This window comes from Syngnathus typhle, linkage group LG8, assembly GCF_033458585.1.
Source record: "Syngnathus typhle isolate RoL2023-S1 ecotype Sweden linkage group LG8, RoL_Styp_1.0, whole genome shotgun sequence".
In the NCBI taxonomy this organism is placed as follows: Eukaryota; Metazoa; Chordata; class Actinopteri; order Syngnathiformes; family Syngnathidae; genus Syngnathus; species Syngnathus typhle.
The window spans coordinates 7,278,538-7,301,719 of record NC_083745.1 but is presented as its reverse complement, the minus strand read 5'-3'; the positions used below and the strand labels follow the sequence as shown (position 1 = coordinate 7,301,719).

Genomic DNA, 23,182 nt, shown 5'->3' with positions numbered 1-23,182 from the left:
GGTCATTACAAAATACAAACGCATTCCATGAAATAAAAGAACAACTTCCAACCTCATGTTCATGTGTGGGCTGATCAGAACAATGCTGGGAAAGGTCACCGTAGGCCTGACTGAGCTCCTTCAACTGTTCCTGGGCTTTTTCTTTCTCCTCTTCTGACATTCTGTAAGTGAAAAAAAAAAATCAGCTTTTTAATTCATATGTTGCACATAGGCAGTTATGTAATTGCCTGACTTACTTTTCACTGTGTTTGTTCAGCATCATTTCTGTGGCCCTAATAGCTTCCGCAATCTGCTCTTTCTTAGTAACCATTTCCTCCATGGAGACCTACAACATCCAACAATCACTTGTCAATAGTTTTATCAAGAGAGTACAAATCATGTAAGTATTTTAGACACTTTGCTTTGGTCGAATACACTCACAGGCTATAACATTACTAGAAGCACCCGTACAATCGAATGAGATATAACACAATAAATAAATCCTGTCATAAAGATAAGGAAGTGAAATCCCGAGCACTGACGCAGAACTTCGACAAACAGAGATTCACATATATCTTGCCCATATTGTTAATTTAATACCTCACTGAGGGTCAAATTGTGGCCACTCTATGCATAGCCATAATTTATTGTGGACATGAAGTCGAGTGATATTTGTGCAAAATAATGAATAGAACAGCGATGGTGAAATGTGTGATTCACTTTTGCCACTTGTGAGGATTAGATGTGCTATATTGAATCCAAATCCAAATATATATGAAATTGTGTGATAAGGGGACAGTGGTTTGTGACAAACTGGTGTGCTGTTTTCTGACATCATAACTAATATTGTTATAAATACAATTAACTATAGAACTGCATAGCAATATGAAAAGTATGAGAACACTGGGTTAGTATTAAAAGCCTTTAGATTGGTTATTGGAATTACTTGCTTGATATTACAAATGGGCTTTCACACTATTTAAAGTGAATGAAATAAATCTCATCTCAAGACGCTCTGTCTGAAACACGGGTGCTTGTGCAACAGTAAGGGGAGTTTGTATCAGACTGAGCACTTGATTTGATTAATAAAATATCCCTTTATATAGTGTCAAATATATATTGAGTAAGCAGATCAGAAAGATGTGTTTTTATTAAAAGTCACATAATAGGATAAGAACAAAAATCCTCAAAGCAAAATATTTTTTTATCAAGTTAAAAACAATGAAACAAATACATATTATTACCTGGGATTTATTTGAAGCATCTCTGTTGGCATTACTATCTTTCAGAGTATTTCCCTCATTGCTCGCATTCTGTTTCACATTAGACATCCAACCTAATAGTTTGCTAACTTTATCACCATGCTCTCGCTTTTCTTCATCCACCGATCTCTGGAATTACAACAGTTAGGGGTAAGAGAATGACTATAAATTGTAAAGATAACCAAAACTGTTGAATCTCAATTTCCTCAAGTGATGATAAAACAGACCCAAAAACTGACCAAAAGGGGAAAATAGTACAGAGATTCAGATAGGAAATAGTTCATGCTTCAGTTGGACCCATTTGAAATACAGCAAACTCCTAAATTCATCTGAAACTATATTTCATCCATTATAAGTAAAAACTTAAAAGGTCTAATAATTAGTAAATGAACAAAAAAAAAAAACTGTGGCAACATAAAATGAAGGCAAGCGCAATGATCCCATGCTTACGTACACATTATTTAAGCAAAGAAAATAATATAGCTACACATTGAGCCAAAATAAATCATATTTCCAGTATTTACTTTTTTAACGAGAATGCCCACAAGTTTTTATTTCAACTTCCTGGGAAGAAAAGTTGATAAAGATCCAAACTCTTGACCTTTAATAGCCTCAAGTAATCTTAAACCAGTGTGGCAGTCATAAACGCTTCTTTCAAGCGCTTCTTTGAATGTGATTCGTCTCTTGGTCTTTGGACAAGTGAGGCATTTGGTGTGGGATTTTTCATCTTTGATAGCTGAGGCCGTGGCTTTGTCAACAAGGCCTCTCTGAATGACTTCCTCGAGTGAGACTCGGTCGTGGGTGTCAGGGTTGATCAATCCACCAGTCAGCAGCTGGAACTCGATACAGCGTGTGCCAACATCCTTGGGTAAAATATTTTCCTGGACTGCCTGAGTGATGGACACAGACTTTGCAGTTTTGGGGTGAGTGATGCCATTGAATACTTGCTCAAACTGCTGTAGTTTCTGCGCAAGCTTCTCATTTAAAAGACCTTTACTAATTGCATCACTAACTGTAAATTTCTCCCCAGAGAAGGGGTCACAAATACCGCCGGTGCAGGCTTGGGCCTCCAGCAATTTCAAGGCAGTGGTCCCGTCAGTAAAACCTTGTTGAAATCCCTCAAGAACTGACAGCCTCTTCTTCCGAGTGAGGTCCCAAAGACCAGCAATGGGGCTGTTTACATCCTCCACAACAACCATTCTTGAAAATATGATGTCGGCAATCTCGTAGATACTAAGCTGGCCGTTCCTGTAGCGTTCTAGCTCGGACGCTTCAAGAAACCTCTGACTGAGAGCAGACTCGAGACAGAGCTTTCTTCCATTTTTGACATCTGTGATGATGTGTCGCAAAACTCCGTTGCCGTCATCTACAGACGTCTCATGCCATTCACTCTCCTGCTGTGACAGAAACAGGTAGGTCTGCTTGTCGATGTGTTTCTTCTTGAAAGCTTCATGGGTAGACATCTCAGTCCCACGGCTGCTGCTGACAACAGACACCCGGTGGGAACTTGTGGGCGAGCTACTGGTAAGATGCCGGTCCCCAAGTGGAAGGAGGAGGACTCCACCATCAATGTCATAAAGACACGCCTTTAGTATTTCACAGTAGTACGCTCTTTGTCCAGTATCGGGGTTGTGGAAACCTTTGGGATTGCGGACTGGATCGTACAGAATTTGAAGGGTCTCCTTGTTTAGGAAGCCATGATCAATAGCAACGCTCGGCGGCATTCTGAAACCGCCCTCTGGGTTAACCACTCCACCGGTGGCTATTTGTACTTCAAGGATCTTCTTGCCTTTGTATCGCTCAAGAATACTCGCCTCCATCGCTTGGAACACAGACAACTTTTTGCCAGCGTGCATATAGCCACGGAAAGCTTTCTCAGCCTCCATCAGTTTATCTTTTAAGCTTGAATCAAAGATTCCTCTCTCAAGAGCCTCGTCTAAGGAGTATATCTGGCCCGTGGCCAGATCAGTGAGACTTCCTGTCGCTGCCTGAGATTGCAGGAATTCCAAAGCGTACACCTTTGCCAAGAAACCCTTCTCAGCTGCCTCGAAGAAGGAAGTTTTTTTCTTACTCGACTCCACATATATTCCAGCGATGGAAGTTGGTTTGCCGACATAGGGCGCGATTGACGCTTGTACTTTGTCTATTGAGATCAGTCCTTCCTCAAATTGATGGAAAATGTCTTCATCCAAGATCTTATATTTGATTAGGTTTTGAATAGCTGTGCTTCTTTTGAGATCAGTGAGATTCAAAGCTGTTGTGTTCCACAACCTGAAGCTGTCCCTACTTTCTGGAGCACTTTTCATGGACTTATTTCTTGCTTCAAGAGGTTCTTTGAGATGATATCTTGTTGTTGTAAGGACGCTGTGTCTTTCTTTCTGGTACTCTATGGGTACAGACAGGGCCATGTATCCCTGCGTTTTGGGGATCAAATCGTTACATGAGTAAATCTGATATGTTTCGGTCGTATATTGTCTTTGTGGGGATGTGACGTTTTGAGAAGTTGAACTCGTCAAAGTTGTCTCACTAGGAATGACTTTGATTTCATCTTGGTTGAAGTCTATTAGAATGTCTTCTTTCTTCAATGTTGCCATCTGTGAATTGGAAATTGAAACAACTTTTGATTAGAAATAAAAGAAGAAAATTGTAGAGGTAAATTGACTGGTGACACAAAGACTTGGTTCCGTACCTCGATTGAGCTTTTCATTAGCGGATTCTCCTCCTCCTCCTTGCTGCATTGTGGTTCTCCTTTCTGCATGGCTGTCTTGAGCATAGCAGTCTCCGAGTCTTTCAAATAGTGATGGCCGTCTTTGATGACTCCCTGTTTCCTAAATCTTTGGTTTTCCTTCTCCGTTGGTACCGTCAGAAGACTTGGAACCTCTTTGGTGTTTGAATTGATTGGTCCAGGATGGGAGCTGGTGTCCTTTGGCGTTACTTTGTAAGCATCTTGGAGGAGCTGTGTTGAACGAGCCTTACTTGGTGAAGCATTCACCTTTGAGTATAGTTGAACTTTGTCCTCTTCAGGTTGAGTATTTTGCGATCTTGCCTTTAGTAAATCTTGGTCATGCATATTTTTTTCTTGCTCCAATTTCTCCAATCTGTTGTCCACTTGCTGCTTTGATTCCAATGTCATTCGTGGGGTCACATTTAATACTTGGATCTCCTCTTTGAGATATTCATTGAGCATTTCTTCTAATTCTGAACTATACGAACGCTTTTGTGACACATCTGTCTCACTCGTGATTTCGGACTTTGCTAACATCACTTTCTTTTCCATTTCCTTCTGCACTAACATCAGATGCCTTTCATAGCCCTGCCTCTGTAGTTCTAGCTTGTTTTTCAATTCCTCAAGCATTCTCTTGCACTTCCCAACTTGCTCCTCCATCAGCTGTGTCCTCACTCTGAGAAGAGAGTTTTCTTTTTGCACTCTCTCTGCTTCTGCGTTGTTGCACTGAAGCTTTTCCCTCAACAATATGATTTCAGATTCCAATGAGATACTTTTCCCTTGAGCGTCAGTTTTCTCTCTCTTAAGGACCAAATTTTCATGTTGGAAATTTGACTGGGATTGGTCGAAGTTAGACATTCCTTTTGTCAATGTTTGATTTTTCTCTTGCTCCCATTCAAGCTGTGTTATTCTAGATTCTTTGTTTTTCCTTTCTTTGCTCTCTTTAGCCAATTCCTCTTTTACTTTATGCAGAGAAGCGCTCAACTCTGAAACTTTAGCTTTCAAGTTTTCAACATTTTTCTCTGCAGTGTTTTTCTCCATTTGGAGAGTAAGTATCTCCTGCTTTAAATTCCCTGTCATTTTGTCTGAGCTCTGTGTTGGGCCCTTGACATTGTGCTCATATTTGAAGAGCTCATCTTCTAATGCTTTTACTTTGCTGAGATGTTTGTTTATCACAGAAGATCCCTTCTGAATTTCTGCATTTTTGCTTTTCAACATTGTGTTCAAATCATCAATCTCAGCACTTTGTATGTGGACCTTACGCTCTGCTATCTCTTTTTCAGCTAAGGCAGACTTAAGGTCAGAGTTCAGCGCTGTTATTTCTCTCTGGTAGCTCGTGACGTTGCAGTTGAATGAGCTATTTTCTTCCGTTAAGGTCTTCACATGCTCACTGTGATCTTGCAATTTTACTTGAAGCTCATGGGTGTTCTGGGATTTTGTATTGAGCTCTGCCTCAATAATTTTGACCTGTGATTTCGCTGCTTCTACCTGAGACTTTAGAATTTCAATTTGTTGATCTTTTCTCTCTATTTCCATTAGACCTTGCTCGTGCTTCTCCTTTGCATTCTTCAAACTATTTTCCAAGTCAGCATTTACCTGCTTTGACTCGTCTGCTTTCTTTTGTAACTGAGAAGCCACAAATTCACAATTTTGAATGCCTGCCTCGAGACTTTTACATTTAAACAGACACTCTTGCTCTGATCTCTTCATGACTGTAACTTCATCTTTGGCCTCTTGAAGCAGGTCCTTCCAGTTCTGAATTTCACTCTTCAAAGACTTCATCTTTTGCTCTAAATAGGATCTGTCTCTTTCGACCGACTCCGTGTGAAGCTGAAGAGCTTTCAAATCACTTTCGGACGACATGTTTAATCTTCTAAGCTCAGTACATTTAAAGTTCAATTGATTTATCACCACCTGCTTTGAAGCGAGGTCTTCCTCCAAACTGCTAATCTTTTTAATGTTATCCTGATCCAAGGAGCTCCTTCTGTGAATTTCTCCTTGAGTAATCTTCAGCTGTTCCTTGAGACCTTCAACCTCTGTATTTTGGAAGAAAGAATTTTGCTCCAGTGAGGATTTTGCTCTGTTAAGTGCTCTGATTTCCTCTTGCAGTTCAGAGATTGTTTGTTGCAAGATTAGTGTCTCCTGGTGAAGATCTTCTAATTTCTGTCTCAGGCTGAACCTCTCTGCTTCCATGTCCAGCTGAAGCTTCTTGAGTCTGTTATCTCTATCATCCAATAGCTTTTTATAACTTTGAGCTTTCTCCTCAGACATTTCTGCTCGCTTCTGGACCATGGCTAGCTCATCAGATTTCTGCTGTATACCCTCTTTTAATCTTTGATATTCACTAAGTATGTTTGAATGGGACTCACTGGAATAATCACTTTGAATATCACTTTGAACATTTTCCTTTTTAATTTCCTCCACTATTATTTTTCTCTGAAATGTGGGACTTCGGTCCATAAGAACTTGGTTTTCATTGACAAGGTCCTCCAGTTTCCTCTGAGCGTTGGACCACTTGGCCTCTGCCTGCTCAATTAACAATTTAGAATGACTTAGTTCTTGCTCACTGGCAGCTTTGTCAGCCATTACTCTCTCCAATTTGGCCTGACACTGACGAACATCATGCTCAAGCTGCGATTTCTGAAACGTTAGATCGTCATTCATCCGCTGTTGTGTTTTTAGTTCTCCTTCCAGCCTTTGCGACTGTGCGTGTCTTTCAATCAGCAAGGCCTCTTGTTCACGCACCAGGAGATTAAGTTGGTTAAGTTTTATATCCCCTGTAGTTTTTTGGAGCTCCGCGCTCTCTGTCCTTTTTGCATTCTCTGCTCTTTCAAAAGCCATTTTGTTCTAAAATGCAAAACAATAAGTTATCCATCATGGTACGCGTAACAACATTGACCTTTTCCCTTTTGCAAGAGTGCGGAAGCAAGCTTAAGCAAGAACCAGGAATGTCATCATGACACAACCAAAAACCTCCACGATTTATCAACATAACACTTAAAATTCACTAAAGAGCCTTTTCTCTCCCATAAGACCAAAAGTAAAGATCCTTAAAACTCCAGCTCCTTCCCCCAAAAAAAGACACCAGCAGGACCACAAAATATTAACATAATAGTCTTTGTATAAGCCAACAACCAAATAAAACCTTTGGAAAAGAGCTAAGTGAGGAAAGCTTAAAAAAATAGAGGAGTTTAATGAGACACCAAAAGAACATGCAAACATGAGAAGGGCTTCACAGCATTCACATCAGCCAAAAGGTTTTGCTGTAAGGAGAAAAAAATAAATACATTTGACATTCTCACCTCCTCCTCTTCTGCTCTCTTCAGGGTTTCACTTGCAAACTTCACATACTGCGTCATGAGGGTCACAAGGGCTGTATAGCGGGTGCGAAGATCCATAAACTAGTAAAAAGAAAACCATTGTTGAGACATAAAGATACATGCATTAAATAAATAAAAAGTCAGATCAATTACCTCCTGCTGTATAATATCAGAAGAGCTCTGCATTTTGCGTTTCTTGAGTGGAGATTTGTGTTGGGAATCAACCATCGCTCTGAAGGTCATCAGCAGGAGCTCATAATCCTAAAAACATTTACATTGTGGAAAATGGTGGAACTCTGAGTTTAAATACAGTCAATTACCTTGATGACAGAGGAGCACTGTTCTGAGTACTTCTGACATTCATCAATCTGGCTCTGCTTTTGTTCAATTTCAGCAACAAGAACCTAAACAAGAAACAGAGCATATAATGTACATAAATATTTGATATAAAAGTGTGTGCTATTCATCATACGACATACAAACGGTTAAGCCAGCTATTGCCTTACCTTCTGTTTGTTCAACACTTCAGCAAAAGCCTTGCTATCTTCAGGTTTATTTTCTTGGGCCATTATCTGTTCTGTTTCAACTTCTCGAATCCATTCGTCTAGACTACTGTAGGAGTCTTTGTAAAGCTTCAGGAATTGGCTGTTGGCATCCAAATCCCTAAGCCTAAAAAAAAAAAAAAAGTCATGGAAGAGGACCTTCTGCCATGTTTATCTCCCTCAATCCACAATTGATTTACTCTTACCTGCTATCAATTTGGGAGTGAATGTTGCGCCATCTCTCATTCAGTTGGTCGGCTTTCTCCTTATGCCAGTCCAGATCAAAGTCTCGCTCGTTGTGGGACTTAAACATGCGGTCACTGGTGAGTCGGGCTTTCTGCAGTTCATCCTCCAGATTGTGGAAGACTTCCTGGTTTTCGTCAATCTCGGTTCGCCATTGCTACGATCAGAAGGAAGAATATTTCTTCAAAATGGGCAATAATATACTGTAGAGGTTGGAAATGTGCACCACCTTGAGTATAGAAGTGACTGTTTCAATAGACTGAAGGTCAGAGTTGATGGCATCTTCCTCATAGAGTTTGGATTCGTAGGCCTTCACCAACGCCTCTGCACTCTGGCTGTGCTTCACCACCAAACTGATCGTCTTCAGTCTGCCACACATGTCAAACACAACAAACTTTGTTGTCTCTTTGCCCCAAGCTTAAAAGTCTGTTGACCAAAAATAAATTCACTCACTTGTCCATGTATATAGAAGACATGGAGTGCACTTGGCTCATGCTCTGAAGCACAATGCTTAGTTCGGCGGAAAGAGTCTGAGCTGATGGAAAGCCGGCAGCTTGTCTGAGGAACACCTCACATTTCTCATTTATGTTATCCAGGTCTTCCTTAAATTTATGCAGCTCTTCCATTTTCTTCTACAAAATGGAGAAAAACGAAACATGATTACAAAAAACTAACTTCCTAAATGTTCCACAACAAATCAGACCTCTTGCTCAGTGATGCGCTGCAGACTCTGGTACATGTCGTCTCTGTCCAGAGGCGCGCGGATTTTCCTGATCAGTTGCTCTTCCTGGGTCTCCAGATGCATCCGGAAGTTGCGTATTTCTGAGATGTAATGATTGTACAAAGACTCCTCGTGTTCCTCTGTTTAACACAAACAAACAGAACTCGTTTGTAATAAGTTCCAGATTTTAGGTTTGAAATGACAGACATTTCCTTGCCTCGCTCTGCAGATTTGAGTAGTTCTTGGTAGTATTCCTTGCAGCCTTCAACGTCCCTCTCCAGCTGAGCACAGTCTGCCACGGTGAACACCTCGGACTCCTCACAGTCTTCCAAGAACTCATCAAAATGGGACTGAAGGTTGCTCAAAACTTGCTGATGCTCACCCGGTAGCATCGTTTTAAACTGCAACATGGAAAGAAAATGTGAACAGTGTCATGTGGATTGTGAATGAGATGGTCAACACCTGAAGAACATACAGAAGCTACATTCCAGTGGCGGATAGTGCGTATATCAGCCATGAGACAGTGCCAAGACGCCACACTTTTCATGTTGATGTGGGAGTGATGCCAAAGTGAGAGGACGTTCTGGTATAATTCTTCCGTTCTGGAAGAAAATAATACACTTGTTTCAACACATCATACGCAGTACACGCAATCAAATAATGGAGGTAAGCATCTTACTTTGAAGCCATCTCCATAGCCTCCTTGTTAGGTGGGGGCACGGTGAAACAGACAGAGGGCACCATGGCCTCATTGCCTGCAGGGTTGATCACTTTCCACTTGGCCCGATGATTGTTGTTAGCCAGCACGCACTCATCCTCTTTATAAATGGTTATCTGAAAGAAAGTGATACAAACTCAGTAGTACTCAAAATGATTTCTAATAAGTAATTAACTAATCCGGGAGTTCGGGATCTTTTTTTAACACAATTACTGATGAGATGAGCTGCACCTCTATTTGTCGATAATCACAGATGGCTTTGACAGGGATGGAAGATCGAAGAGTGCTGTCAGGGTTCCTCGGCTTGAGCTGCACAATATTCTTAGCCCGACCCATCAGCCCGGCTACCGTGTTGCAGTATTGAAGAAGTTGCTCTTTCTCTTCCTAAAGCGATACAAGCCCCCAGCAGTGTTGTCACCTTCAGATTTCATTAAAAGTATCTCTGCGAATGCCCTGCATGCCCAGACAAGTTTACCATGGATTCCTGAAGGAGATCCTCCAGTCTGTGCAAGCTGCTGGTTCGGTCGCAGCTGTACTTTCGCTGAATGGCCTCTTGCAAGCTTCGAAGGAAGTCCATGGCTTCTTTGGCATCAGTGAAAAACTGCAAAAAGGGAAAAGAGTTGAGAGCGGTGGCCACACAAAGCAGATTGAAGTTAAAAGGAGGAAGCACCTCAAAATAAACAGCATTGTCCCTTAGATGCTGTTCCACACACGAGCACAACTGCAGGATCCAACTCCACTGCGTTTTCATGGCAGCTCTGTATGCCTGCCAGGAATCGTTTTAAAGAAATTAAAGTCTCCATTGAATTTCAAGAATAGCACACAGGGTGGAGACAGCATTGCAAGAATAAAAGGTTGGCTTACTTCAATAGTTAACCGAGCTGGGTGACTCTTAAAAAGAAGACGCTCCGCTAAGTCTTGTACAGACTTGATCACTTCTTCCTTTTCATCAAGCTCCTTCATCAGATCCTGTTTGGACACATTAACGGATTTCTGACTTAAGGCAAAAAAAACAAAGAACTTGTCACTGCATCCCCGGAACACGCTAACGTGTATTCACTGGGAAGCATTTGTGAGAAACTCACAGCATGGTAGTCTCTTTTCTTGGATATGTTGCTGTTGCGATCACTCCAGTCAAACGCGACCTCCTCTTCCTCCTTCTCGTTAAGCCAGATGAGCTCACGAGTTGCTTGAGACACAAAGTCGTGCAGGCTCTCCAGGTTGCTTTGTCGCTCCTTTGAACACCTCTGAAAAGCAAACGTTTATAAATTCAAATGAGATAAGCAGCCTTAAAGATTCAGACTGATATGACTTACCAAAAGTTTTTCATACTGCTTTTCTAGACTGCTTAATTTGTCAGAGTAGGTTTGTTTCAAAGGTAGTTCCATTTGCATCTGCGGGGAATAATAAAACTCATTAGATTTCAAAGAGATGAAACAGTTTGCTCATTCGTCATGCGGGATTGCTCACTTCACTCAGTTTGGCCTCTTTCAGACTCATTTGGAATTCTTCGATAGCTCTTTGTAGCGCTTTGTGGTTATCTAAGTGCGTCGCCACACTTGGCATGTCAGATCCCCATTCAGAGCGATCTAATTGCAACTGAAAAAAAAACAGAAATTCAGGTGATTAGTTTATACCTGGATAAAAAATGCAAGATAGACAAATGTAAAACCTTGATGGCTCACCTGCATGTCCTCCACCCATTTCAACAGGTCCTGAATGTATTCTATGTTCACCTCGGCTTCTGTCAAGCTGGAATCGGTCAGTGTGGACTTCATTGAGGGCTTGGGGATGTGCATGGGTGCGATTAGCCTGAGGATGCCTGGCTCCATATTGTCAGCGCTGCTCATGTAGCTTTGCTCTGAAGCAGACTGCAGCCCACGGCTCAAGGACGGCGTAAGGCTCGAGGTGAATGTGGAGGTATCGATGCCTCCCTGGGTGAGTGAAGGAGTTCGGCTCACGTTCTGGGAATAGCCTGAATTCAGGCTCTGCGTGATGCCTGATATCATCATTTTGGTCTGCTCGGTCGTTAAAGTGCGGCCTTTGTTGTACAAAGAGGCACACTGCGCTCTCAGGGAGAGAAGATCGTCTCGTAGATTTGATACCCTGGGTTACAAACATTGTGTGATGTCGATAGTCCGCCAGCATTTTAGGATGTTCAATAGGAAGTCGTAAGATTGTTTTTTACCTTCGGACTAGTTGATCTGTGAATGGATATTTTCCATCGAGAAGAACTTGGATGTCCACTACTTGTTGTCTCAGGATGTTCTCGCACTCCGAAAGGTAGCCGGCGATCTCGGCTTCATTTCGGAGATGGATGCCAGATTCAAGACGTTTAACATCCTGGGAAATTAAAACAAACAAAACAATTCATTTGGTGCTTTTGCCAAAAAACATACTGCTTTTGCTGTGTCACTCAATAAATCATTTACTTCATGGGAAATCTTTGAAACATAAAAAATAAATGAAATTAAATTGAATGAAGGCATGACTATTTTTTTTTCCTTATGATATCTATACATCAGTGTTTTATTTTATTTCTTGTAATTGGCCCCTTTTAGGTCAATATATGTTTGTGCTATGAGCACTTACAAATGTATTATATTTTGATAACGATGTAAATTAAGAATAAAATACAAAACTCACAGATTGCAGGGAAAGTCTTGCCAGCCCCAACTTGTCCTCGCCGTGAACACAGTCTCGCTGAACCCTGTTGGCAATCTGCTGCAGCGTCTCAAGTCTGCAAAAAACAACAACATCCATATCTTCATGTATTACTATGTACAAATAAAAAAAATGCAAGCGCCACATTTGCGACCGAGCAGGTAACCCACCTGGATCCAAAGGAGATATTGTTATTAAGAACAAAAGCGTTATTCATTAGGAAAGGTTCCGATCTGGTTCTAACAAAGCCGTTGTCACTGGAACCATAGCTGTTAAAACTACTGTTACTCGTCGATGACACCCTGCTTAGGAACGCCATCTTTTCTATCTATCGCCCTTCGCTGTGCATTGATCTAATATTCTCTCATGGTCCACTGTTTGGATCTTAACCTCTAAAAATTACCAAACAGATGGAAGAGATGTCAACATGCTCTTATTTATAGCAGAGGTAGGTGAAGGAGGGTGTGAGGCCAACCCACCCTGATATAATATTCTGTCCTCAGGCGAACTAAAATCACACAGCAGGTTGAGACAGTGCTCCTTTATAAAAGCTGCCGAAGGGTTGTAATTGCTGTCTGACAGTTTTTAAAACACACCCTTCTTTCAATGCCGCTAATATGGAGTGTTTAAAAACCACAAAGGCAAGGCTGGATATGCCGATTTGTACAAACTATTATCAGCGATCAACAGATTTTAAACACTGTAAAAAAGGTAATGGTAGTCAAGCCATAATCACGGACTGAGTATGCTATAAAAAATATATAAATTTTCCTGACAGCATATTCATAGAGTCACATACCTTTCTACCTCAGGCCTCAGGCTTTTTTCTCTTTCCAGCATGGCAACAATTAATTTACCCCATTCCTTCTCCACATCATTTGGGTGATGACCCGGAGGTAAATGTATTCGTCCAAATTCGATCCACACCTGCCCAACGACACATATGTGATCGGATTATGACAACCGATGTGGTTTTACGACACATATCCAGCTGATAATTTGGAAATTGTGTACCTCGAGCATTTTGTAGAATTTTTTTATTCTTGTCTTCTCATTCTCCTTCAGTGGAATCTCATGTTCTTTAAATTGCAGGTATTGTGTGTAAAGTGCCTATGCGGAAAAATACAAATCAACCTGAGAACTTTTATCCAAAACAAAGATAAGAGTCAGACATGACATTGTGGCTTGATACCTTAAGTTCAGCAGGATTGTTGGGGAATGATCTATCGGACATTACGGCCACATTGTGTTTGATCCATTGACTGAGGTATTTGATCATGTTCTGGTACTCCACCCATTTAATGTCGATATCCTGTTAAGAGCATAAGTATCCACATCAGCATGTGCATAAACAATAAATGCACTCGTGGGTGATGCAATGAACTTACATTGGGGCTAATTCCCTCTCCTCCCTCGGGAACCTTCGGGAAGGCATCATACAGTGTTGACACGTATGTGATGACTGACTTTTCATCAGGAGACTGAACATCCACATCTAGTATGATAGGTAAAGAACAAATTCAGTCACAAGATGTGGAGTGTATTCATTGGTCCAGCTACAGAATATAAACACTCGAGTTAAAACACACCTTCTGGGTCAAGCAGTCTGGCCACCCCAAGTTGCTCAGCCACACCGAATGCATTCTCTAAATTGGATCGGTTGGTCTGTGTAGAGACCCGGCTCATGTCAACTAAGTCGGGTCTGCAAAAGACGAAAGACAGAAATCCATGAGATTGTCAGTGATAAAACAACACATGATCATTAATGTAACTAGAAAAACACAATAATAAAGCAGTCAGTGATTTGTTTTGAAGATAACTGCCAATAACATTTGAGCAATTATACAAAGCTATATTTGTTTTTTGATTTTTTTAGTATTGCAAAGCAAGTACGTATATGTTATGATACATAGCCAGGCACTCCGGGTTTCTTCCATATTGCCAAAACATGGCTGGTATTGAAAACTCTAAATCACAGGCCAGATTACGATCAGGATTTAGGCTCCTCAGGCAGTTTGCTGATGAGCTCTCATTTGATAAATTCCTACTAAATTGCCCGTACCTGTATTTGTGAATAATGGCGTTGAAGAGCCTGCCATCCCTCCAGGATGTCGTAAAATTGTCACATCTAACACCGACGTAGCCCTCCGTTATCTGCTTGGACCAAAGCAGCAGCCTCTCTTTGGCCGTCATGTCCTGGGACTCACCTGTGACGTGAATCTCTGAAATCTGTAGCCAAAGAAAAAAGACGCAATTGATTCAAAGTTGCATGGTTTAGTTATTCAGTTACAATTCAGCATAAAAGAATTTCGCTGCAATGGTTACATTAAGAGCAACATCTGCAACAGTATCAGATAAGGTTATGTAATAAATTACCCAATACGGTGCCGAAGCCTAAACTAATCCATGACAGTTTTGCGGCACCTCTTACGGTTGGAGGATATCAGTTGGTAGGGGAAAAAAAAGACAAACTCACAATGCTGAACGTTGGCGGACGCACACAATAATCAGAAACAGTTGCCAGTTTGTTTTCTTTGTAGCCAAAGCAAATGATTTTAAAGGAAAACATGCATTATTCAAAACTTCTTTTCTTTTCAGTCATGTGAATTCAGGTAGTGGCGTTTCTCAATAAGTGTTTTTTTTTAAGGCTTAGTGTGATTGACTATAAGGGCATGATCTGTTTACCTCCCGTTGGGTGGGAATACATTTAATATGTTCAATGTGACCAGAGCAGGTCCTCCGCCTGGTCCTCCTGTGTAGCTGAGAGTCCCAAATAATCCTTGTGAATATTTCCTGACTCAAAGGGCCACCCTTGCCCCTCTGAGTCTGTAACACATGCTCTACTACTCCAAAACTAACAGCCCTTCTGAGCTGGCGCCTGAGTAGCTTCTTTACAAGCAGACCATCCTTAGCTGGGATACCTCCAGAGGTGATACGATGAAGCTTCAGATCTTCAGTAGACCGGAATCTTCTGACATCAGGACAAATGCTTCCAACCGTGCAAGTTAAGGTCTGAGCAAGGATTTCTTTTGAGGCATCAGTGGAAGCAAATGTTTCTCGTTGACACTGGACACTGGTATTGACGTTATCCTGACTGCTTAGATGTTTCTCTACCTCTGAAGGTTTTTCTAGAGTGTAACTTGCTTGGATGTCACCCACATGAAGATTCTTGACAGATTTCACAGGATTAGTAGATCTCTTCTTGTTTCTCCGAGAGTAGCGACGACCTTTGAGCTCTTTGGATCCGGGGCTAAGTGGAGCTCTCTTGGGGTCAAGGTAACAATCCTCCTTTGGACCCCGTACACAGCCAAACGTATTTCCCATAATACTTCAGTGGTTTCCAGAATTAAAATCCCAGTGGGTTGTTATGAATGAAAGAATCCGGCTCAATCTCATCTATCCCACTAACAGGAAGGCATCAAGTTTCCTTTCATTGACTCTGAAAACCGGTCAGGTTCGAACTCTCGCTCCCTGTCTGGCTCACTCGTGTGACCGTGGAACCCATTCCGACCTTTGAAACACTTCCTATGCTAATCCAGCACAAACATCATAAATGCACACGCAGCTGTTATCCACGTGTTTACGGCTCTCAGCTGAGCAAGGACAAAAGCTTGTGCACCGACCAGTTTGGGGTTGGCCGGTCAACTTTTATCGACGCAATAAGCAAATGCATATTACAGGTACCTGCTGGGTTACCCCACATGTGTGTATGTAATGAGGTCATGTTAGCCAAGGGAAAAATTTAGGCTCAGCAAGTTGGCTTGCTGTGACCCAGACAGCGTTGCACTCAGTCATCAGACAGTGCGGGTCGACATGATCATCGCTGACAAATCCAAGAGAGCTTTGCCTTTGTCTTTTAATCAAGACACATACAATGGCACAGTCAGAGGCGGCTTTCACACCCACTGGTTAAAACAAACTCTTTTACGTGAACAAAGCAACGGCGTGGCAGCTCAGAGAGCAATACACCCAGACCAGGAAGTGATTTGCCATATCAGACCATTACATCATAAGTACACAACTGGTGCAAGCCCAACCCTAAAATCACAAAATATACTAATAGGTTGGAAGTGATTTGCCATTTAAGACCATTACATCATAAGAACACAAATGCTGTAAGCCTAACCCTAAAATTACAAAATATACTAGTAGGTTATTAATGCATCCATCAGAGTTACAAAAATATATATATATGTATTTTTTTGTGTGTTTAATATGATCAAAGAATGTTAGGGTTAGTGAGTGTGTTTCTGAAATTAATTTACAATATATTGCCCTTGATCTAATGTTACTTGTGTATCCATTTATCGATCTGTATATGTGATAATCTGGATCTCACAAACCACTTATAAACTTTATAAAACACATAAAGACAAAACAAACTTGAGAGCAACACCTAGTCAAAATGCTTAAAGTGATAGTCGACTCTTTTGTAATGAACACGCGCAGCCACTTTGTGTAATCAAATCTTATCGGCCGCCTCTTAGGAACACATACGATTGTATCACTTTTACAAAGATCTTGCAGTCAAAGTGAGGAGTAAACACTCACTAAAGTAGCAGTATACAAAGTTCATTAAAATTAATATGAAAGTCACCACAAACAATAGGAAAATCATGAAGCGTACGCCTCCAAAACTAAACAGGGTTGTGTCAACCAAAGCCAGTCAAAATAACAGAATGGTAATATTGTCAATCTTATATAAGTAGCAATTTTCTCAGAAACCCAAGGGTGTATTTTAGTCTAAAATGTCTCATTGCTTTCTCCTGCCACGCCTGGAAATCAAGAAGGAACAGGCCTTAGATAGCAGGATAGACTGCTGAGGGCTTGCGTGACTGAGAGTTGGCATCACAGACACTCCTTGTCAATGAGGTCTAAGAAAGGTTGTCTCTGTGGTTCTACCTAGGCAGTCTCGTTTTAGATCCAAGTATTATCATAAAAGAAATTGTTGAAAATGACACGGAAAAATGGACTGGCAATAAATAAATAAAGCAGGAACCTCTATTATATGTGCATAATCAATTAAATGGCTTCACAATGTTCGCCAAGAGATGATTGGCAGCTTTTTTTACTTTACCTTTGTATACAGATACCATATCTGAGATTTATGCAAGTTTAAGATGCATTAATAATGCAATGGAAAAATGAAGGTGCTCAGGAGGAACTAGTGATAAGCAGAATTATTATGATATTAACACCTGGACTCTTGGCATGTGAACCCCCACATTGAGCACAATCTCTGCAATTGTATAACTCTCAGAAAATTCGGCCAGAAACATGAGCTCATCTCAGAAAATTCAAATCTAATTTTGAGTGATACAAAAACACAAATACTTGGATCTGCACGGTACCAATGTTGTATTCGGTACCAATGTTGTATTCTCATGACACTATTAAACATGACCTCATCGTGACCTCAAACTATCATGCATTGTAACTCACATTTGTCTTATTTGACAATGATTACACTGACCTGAAAGTGCAGTATTATAGTCCAGATCAATCCCAGGGTCAGTTTGGGATTGCCATCTGTGATGTCATCATTTCTGATATTTACAAGTTTGACCTAGACATGAAAAGACACAACATTGTTATTATTTTTAAAAAACAAAACTTGATGACTATTTGGGTATAATATTTTGGTATTTTTAAAAGGTGTCTAGACTTGACTACATGTTTCCATTTGTCCACAAGGTGGCAGAACTGTCATTGATGGAAGAAAACATGGGACTATAATAATAAAAGGGCTTCTGACTGAAGCATCAGACAGAAAGCACAATCATGGCTGGATGATGCCACAATCCTGAAACGTTTATTCATCCATCCCAATCAATAAAGACATGGAAATCAATTTGATTTGGACAGATTTAGGATGAATGTGGTCTGCGGATGCCACAATAGATCTCCATGGTGCACATCTATGACTCCTTTGTTTGGTGCCTGGGCGTCACATGTGGCAACAGCTGCGGCAGCCTGCACTCATATCACCATGAATTTGGTGGGGGAGGGGAGGCCAATCAAACCCCTTCCAAAACCCACTGATGGGAATTTGAAAACACAAACACAGCGATGGGATTTGAAGGCTTCAGGGCTCGCAATTACCAGTCATTACTGCAACTGAGGTTTTATTGAGGAAAACATATAAAGCCTCCAGTACAATATATGCCAGGTGGGAAATGTGATTTATGGATGAAATGGAAACACGCTGTATGAAAAAGATGTTAATGCAATCAACAATAACTTAACATCAAAACCATCTAATCAGATTTCGAGTTTTATTTCAAATCTTTTGAGGTGGTGGATGATAATTATATATAAAAGCTCAACCATATCTCAAAATACTTCTGGACCTAATCGTCTGTTAATCTCTCTCATGTAAAATTGTAAAAGGACAAATAATTGATTTGATAATTCAATCACATTACCAGACAAGACATAAAAGTTTACTTTTATATAACAGTAACATTTTTGTTATTTCACGGTCTTTCTCCAAGTTCAGAGGTTCTTGTAGCAAATCTCTGCTCCAGCCTTCCTACTTTGAAAGGTTGCTTGCACACCGACCGAGTCTTACCTGCCGTCTCTTTAAATAGTCCAGTGCTATCTGTACATTTTGGAGCCTGTGGAAGCGCATTCTTCCTCTCTCCCGAGGCTGCGAACAAGAGGACAAAAATGATCAAGTTGAGTTCAACATCAATGGTCCAAAAAAAGAAATAACAAAGGTTTAGTAGCATGTAAGATACAGGGCGTGCGTCCGCTATCTTACTCACTAATCCATTGCGGTCACAGTTAGGGATAATAACATTTTCTAATAATTCCACCTTTAAAATCATGCTCTGAATGTGTAAACGATCTGGTAGTTTTATTTATTACAGGTATGCTTTTCTCCAAGCCACTGTTCAATTTCTTGCACTAATGCTCACTGACGTTCCGGTCCCCATCCACACGGCAAAAAAGGAATGAAATAGAAAATGGAAAATGCAATCAAGCTAAGATGAGGCTGCAGCAAAACCACAGACTCTCTAAACAGCAGCATTTGAAATCATTCGCTTGTGAAGCCATCATTTGAAGCAAGATGCAAAAATAGCCGAAAGCAGAAAATGAAATATCACATGAAGTTAGGCAAAAATGTGTTTTAATTTTAGTCAAATGGCCTCTGCACCTAAATGCAATTCTAGCATGAAAGTGCATCATCAATTTATTTTAAAACCTTGCATCGATAAATGGGAGAATTCCACTCAATCTATTAATCCAACCCCCAATTACAATGATGTCGGGATGTTATGTAAAACGTAAATAAAAACAGAACACAATAATTGCTCATACGGTGGGATCGTTTCTACACTTGTGCTAAGTGGCCACAGCACACTGTCATGTTAGTTGGTTATGAGGGCGTGGGAATGGGCAGTCCACACGTACCCCCTTGTCATCATCCAGCACGCCGCCATGCCGCTCAACTGCGCATGCTTCTGTCCCACTCACCAACCGCAATGTCTTCAGGACATCGCGCTCCCTCGGCTTATCAGGCCAAAAGGCAACACATGGGAGAAGGAGGACGAAGGGGGAGGAAGACAGACACAGCGGCCAAATCAAAGGAAGTCAGACAATGGACAGAAAAACAACCAAAGAGCAGAGAAGACGAGGGGATAAAGAGGGAAACAGCAAACTAGATAGCTGAAGAATGAAAGTTAGTCACAGTGGAAGTAACTAATAGGGCAATGTACATGGGAATACATGCCGTTTGCAGTTAAGAACGTGATGACATGATGATTACGGATGGAATGTGCAATACTGAATGAAGGTTTTAGGTCACCATTAGATTTGTGGTTTCAGTGAAGATGACATTACAGTACACATACAACAGTACAGTTTTACTTTGGGCTGACTCTCTGTCTCTCCGTGTAAAAAAAAGATATTTGTTTTCAATAAGGCACATTACTGATGTTACATGTTGATCAAGGAAAGCACTTTTTAATTCTGCAGCATAGTAAAACATTACGAGTCACTCTGTTCATGACATTATTTTGACTTTCCCAAAATAGGAATTGAATAATATAAATATATCGTAAAAAAAACCTCAACATCAAAGCAATCATATGAAAATATCATGTCAAGCGATTACAATAATAGAGACAAAATTGAATGGATAGCAACTTACCAATTTGTCTCCAGACAAAACCTCCAGCAGCGAGATCAAGTTATGTCCATCTCTCAAGTCTTCATACAGGTCATTTATATGCTTCCGTACCTGAGAGAACAAGTCAAAGAGGCTGCAATAAACAACAGAACATTTGGGACATTTTCCTTCCTGGCTCCCCATAATATTTGGAGGGCACTGGCGGAGCTAGAGGGGGGGCCGTGGGGCACCACCCCCCATATATGGTATAATGAATGTTTATCCGCATTTTCAGAAGAATTTGGGGGTTTTGTATTTTGTTGTTGTTTTCCAGAGCCCCTAAGATATCCTTAGCTACCTACGTATATGTCAGAGGAAAAATACTCCTAGCTCCACCAGTGAAGTGAAATTTAACCATTCATTAATCAACACCAGTAATTCTAGTTTTGTTAACTATGTACAATCAAAGCATTATCAAGAGTTATGTGCACTTGAGCCAGACCACTTGACAACTTCCGGGCCTTTCTCCTTTCAGGAGACTGTCCTTCATGGCCCAAATGACAGGCCTCCTGCTGACCTGCTTTCACACAGGGCTTTCAACACTGTAATCCCACATGCCAGCCACAGCTGTAGAGCCAAAATAGACCTGCACATGTTATTGGGTCAACCAAGTGGATTCCCAACTATTACTCAGCATTTATTATTTGTCAGGCATGGGAGTTAGTTCCAAAATACTGACTGACTCTCAGAATTGGATTTTTTTTAACAGGGAACACCCATGACTGGTGGACAGACAATTTGCAGGATCTTTTGGAATGATGTTGATGGCATAACATGACGTGTCTAGGCAGGTTAATCATATCGAAGGCTGATATGCCTGTATTATCTTTTTTGTTTTTCTTTTTAAGAATGATCAAGATGCTTTCTAATTAGCACCCTTTTACAAGCCAGTGAACCATCAAAAATAATTTATATGGTGAAAGTATTATATATCATGCATGCTTTATTATCATCTGCTTTAATGTGATGAGGCATGCCAGCATGTGTCTGTCTGCAGTAATGTTTTGTTAGATTCCACACAGGCATGAAACATCACAGCAGGCAGCTCCAAACAAAAGACACCCTGGATGACTTCTTGTGCCAAGATTTCATAACATCTGTCTATTCATCTTGTGCATGTCAGAGCCCATTAGAATGTGTTATAGTAGTTATTGAAGACAGACATTTCAACATAATGGAAAATTAGTCTCCAAATGATTATGTTATATCAGCTACTTACCTTCATCAAATGTTGGTTTATCCATTTTGTGAATGTCTTCTTTTGCACTCTGTCCCTTTCATCTGAAGAAGAGAAAAAAAACATGTATTCATCTTTATTTTTGGTACACCAGAGACGATCGGGCAACAACGCTTTCGTCCCTCAGCCTTGCTGTTCTTTTTAAGCCTTATGTCAGCTTATTGCCATATGTACTATTACGGCTTTAATGTCTTTTTGCTGAATCACTTCTTATTAAGATGCTAATACCATCTGATTCAGCTCCACCCGCACAGGATACATTCGGCAACATATGGATGGATGGGAAAATTGCAAAGTCACACCGTGCTTGCATTCTAAAATAAATTCTAACTACACATTCTGCTGCCATCTGTTTCACAGTTGTACTAAAAAGACGGCACCCAATATTAGTAACGCTGCTAGTGAATGAAAAGTGAAAGGAAAAAAAAAAAGGGAAAAATTGCATCACTCTCCCTGCTGACCACATAGTTCCCATCCCCATAGCAATATGATTCCGAGCAATGACACACCTATTGCATGTAAGTCAGGGAATCAAAAGTAATGTTTGCTTTCAAAGAAATGAAGTCTATTCAAAAGTATTATAAATAAAGTCGAGCTCCAACACAAGTCAGGCCAAAAACCACATTCTCCATTAATTTAACTGGCTCCAATCAAAAGCTCGCAAAATTACACCCAGTGACTGCCAAAAAGATCACACCCTATGACGATTACTCAAAAGAGTCAACCTCAAAAAACAACTTATTTATCCCTTTGTACATTGCAAAACTGTGAATCATCACCTGATCGCAAGTCAACACGTTAAACTCATAATAAGCAAACAATTAGAATTGTGGTTACATTAGTAACTATTACACAAACGGAGAAAAATACTGACCCATGCAACACATTAGCATTACCAGGTGAGCCCTGAGTTCCCTGTCGGTTTCAAGCAGGTACTTCATCGTCTCTACCAGCTCCGGAGGGCTATCGAGGGGAACTTGCTTCTTCACGTACAAAGATGCCATTTGGATAAGCGACTGAGGCTCGATTTCTTCTGCCTGCCTTCCTACTAACCAGCCTCTGCATCACAAACAAGTTCCGTCAGGTTTTCCACAGCGGGCGACTCACTATTTGAGGCTGAGTTTAGTGTTTATCCAGCAGTAAAGCTTAAAGCGTTTTGGATGGAAAAGAAGAAAAGTCCAGTGTATTCCAGGGTGGTTCCAAGTAAGTGAGACAGGCACAGAAGATCCTGATGGAACAATGTAGCATGATTGGCTCACTTGATGAATGAGATCTTATCTGAGACACCTTGGCCAATACAGATGTGCTCATAATCATCTCCGTTGTGCAAATGCTATGATTCATAAAAGTGTTAATATGGAGCAGGAATGGAGCAATAAACAATAATTGTGGAAAATCCCAAATGGTGCACTTTTAAGTAATGGATTATTTTTGCTTTATTATAATGTGGAAGGAAACTAAGGACTCTAAATTGTCCATATGTGAGATTGTTTGTCTACGTGCACAGTATGTGCCCTGCATTAACTGTGTCTACATAGTTCCAAAATGTATTTCCTAAACTCTAAATAGTTTACAAGAAATGTTCCCTTTTTTTTTTT

The 23,182-nt window shown here is 40.7% G+C and overlaps 2 protein-coding genes across 13 annotated transcripts in view; both read right to left on the bottom strand.

Annotated features, from left to right (window-relative positions):
- Window positions 1-23,182, bottom strand: part of dst (dystonin) — a 76,073-nt gene that overhangs the window by 41,433 nt on the left and 11,458 nt on the right. For 5 of the 12 annotated variants that reach the window (XM_061284791.1, XM_061284799.1, XM_061284797.1 and 2 more), the window contains 34 exons: window positions 21,567-21,628; window positions 20,330-20,419; window positions 18,746-18,823; window positions 17,648-17,740; window positions 14,237-14,403; window positions 13,764-13,876; window positions 13,563-13,669; window positions 13,367-13,486; window positions 13,189-13,284; window positions 12,974-13,101; window positions 12,157-12,250; window positions 11,699-11,853; window positions 11,196-11,616; window positions 10,981-11,109; window positions 10,827-10,904; window positions 10,596-10,757; window positions 10,375-10,479; window positions 10,181-10,276; window positions 9,986-10,111; window positions 9,742-9,894; window positions 9,472-9,626; window positions 9,268-9,394; window positions 9,010-9,193; window positions 8,775-8,932; window positions 8,525-8,703; window positions 8,301-8,439; window positions 8,035-8,228; window positions 7,793-7,955; window positions 7,607-7,690; window positions 7,440-7,547; window positions 7,269-7,367; window positions 1,224-1,370; window positions 237-325; window positions 53-161 (listed from right to left, as the gene is read on the bottom strand). In XM_061284791.1, the coding sequence (XP_061140775.1) occupies window positions 53-161; window positions 237-325; window positions 1,224-1,370; window positions 7,269-7,367; window positions 7,440-7,547; window positions 7,607-7,690; window positions 7,793-7,955; window positions 8,035-8,228; window positions 8,301-8,439; window positions 8,525-8,703; window positions 8,775-8,932; window positions 9,010-9,193; window positions 9,268-9,394; window positions 9,472-9,626; window positions 9,742-9,894; window positions 9,986-10,111; window positions 10,181-10,276; window positions 10,375-10,479; window positions 10,596-10,757; window positions 10,827-10,904; window positions 10,981-11,109; window positions 11,196-11,616; window positions 11,699-11,853; window positions 12,157-12,250; window positions 12,974-13,101; window positions 13,189-13,284; window positions 13,367-13,486; window positions 13,563-13,669; window positions 13,764-13,876; window positions 14,237-14,403; window positions 17,648-17,740; window positions 18,746-18,823; window positions 20,330-20,419; window positions 21,567-21,628 (4,508 nt within the window). Of the gene's footprint in view, window positions 1-52; window positions 162-236; window positions 326-1,223; window positions 1,371-7,253; window positions 7,368-7,439; window positions 7,548-7,606; window positions 7,691-7,792; window positions 7,956-8,034; window positions 8,229-8,300; window positions 8,440-8,524; window positions 8,704-8,774; window positions 8,933-9,009; window positions 9,194-9,267; window positions 9,395-9,471; window positions 9,627-9,741; window positions 9,895-9,985; window positions 10,112-10,180; window positions 10,277-10,374; window positions 10,480-10,595; window positions 10,758-10,826; window positions 10,905-10,980; window positions 11,110-11,195; window positions 11,617-11,698; window positions 11,854-12,156; window positions 12,251-12,344; window positions 12,626-12,973; window positions 13,102-13,188; window positions 13,285-13,366; window positions 13,487-13,562; window positions 13,670-13,763; window positions 13,877-14,236; window positions 14,404-17,647; window positions 17,741-18,745; window positions 18,824-19,653; window positions 19,690-20,329; window positions 20,420-21,566; window positions 21,629-22,458; window positions 22,801-23,182 lie in introns of those variants that run through there. The other 7 variants (XM_061284792.1, XM_061284795.1, XM_061284790.1 and 4 more) reach the window with 5 other exon arrangements.
- On the bottom strand, window positions 1,505-7,247 carry LOC133158014 (desmoplakin-like). Its single transcript, XM_061284802.1, has 2 exons — window positions 3,931-7,247; window positions 1,505-3,835 (listed from the first exon to the last, which is right to left on the bottom strand). The coding sequence occupies exons 1-2, from the start codon at window positions 6,805-6,807 to the stop codon at window positions 1,793-1,795; spliced, it is 4,920 nt and encodes a 1,639-aa protein (XP_061140786.1). The 5' UTR covers window positions 6,808-7,247; the 3' UTR covers window positions 1,505-1,792.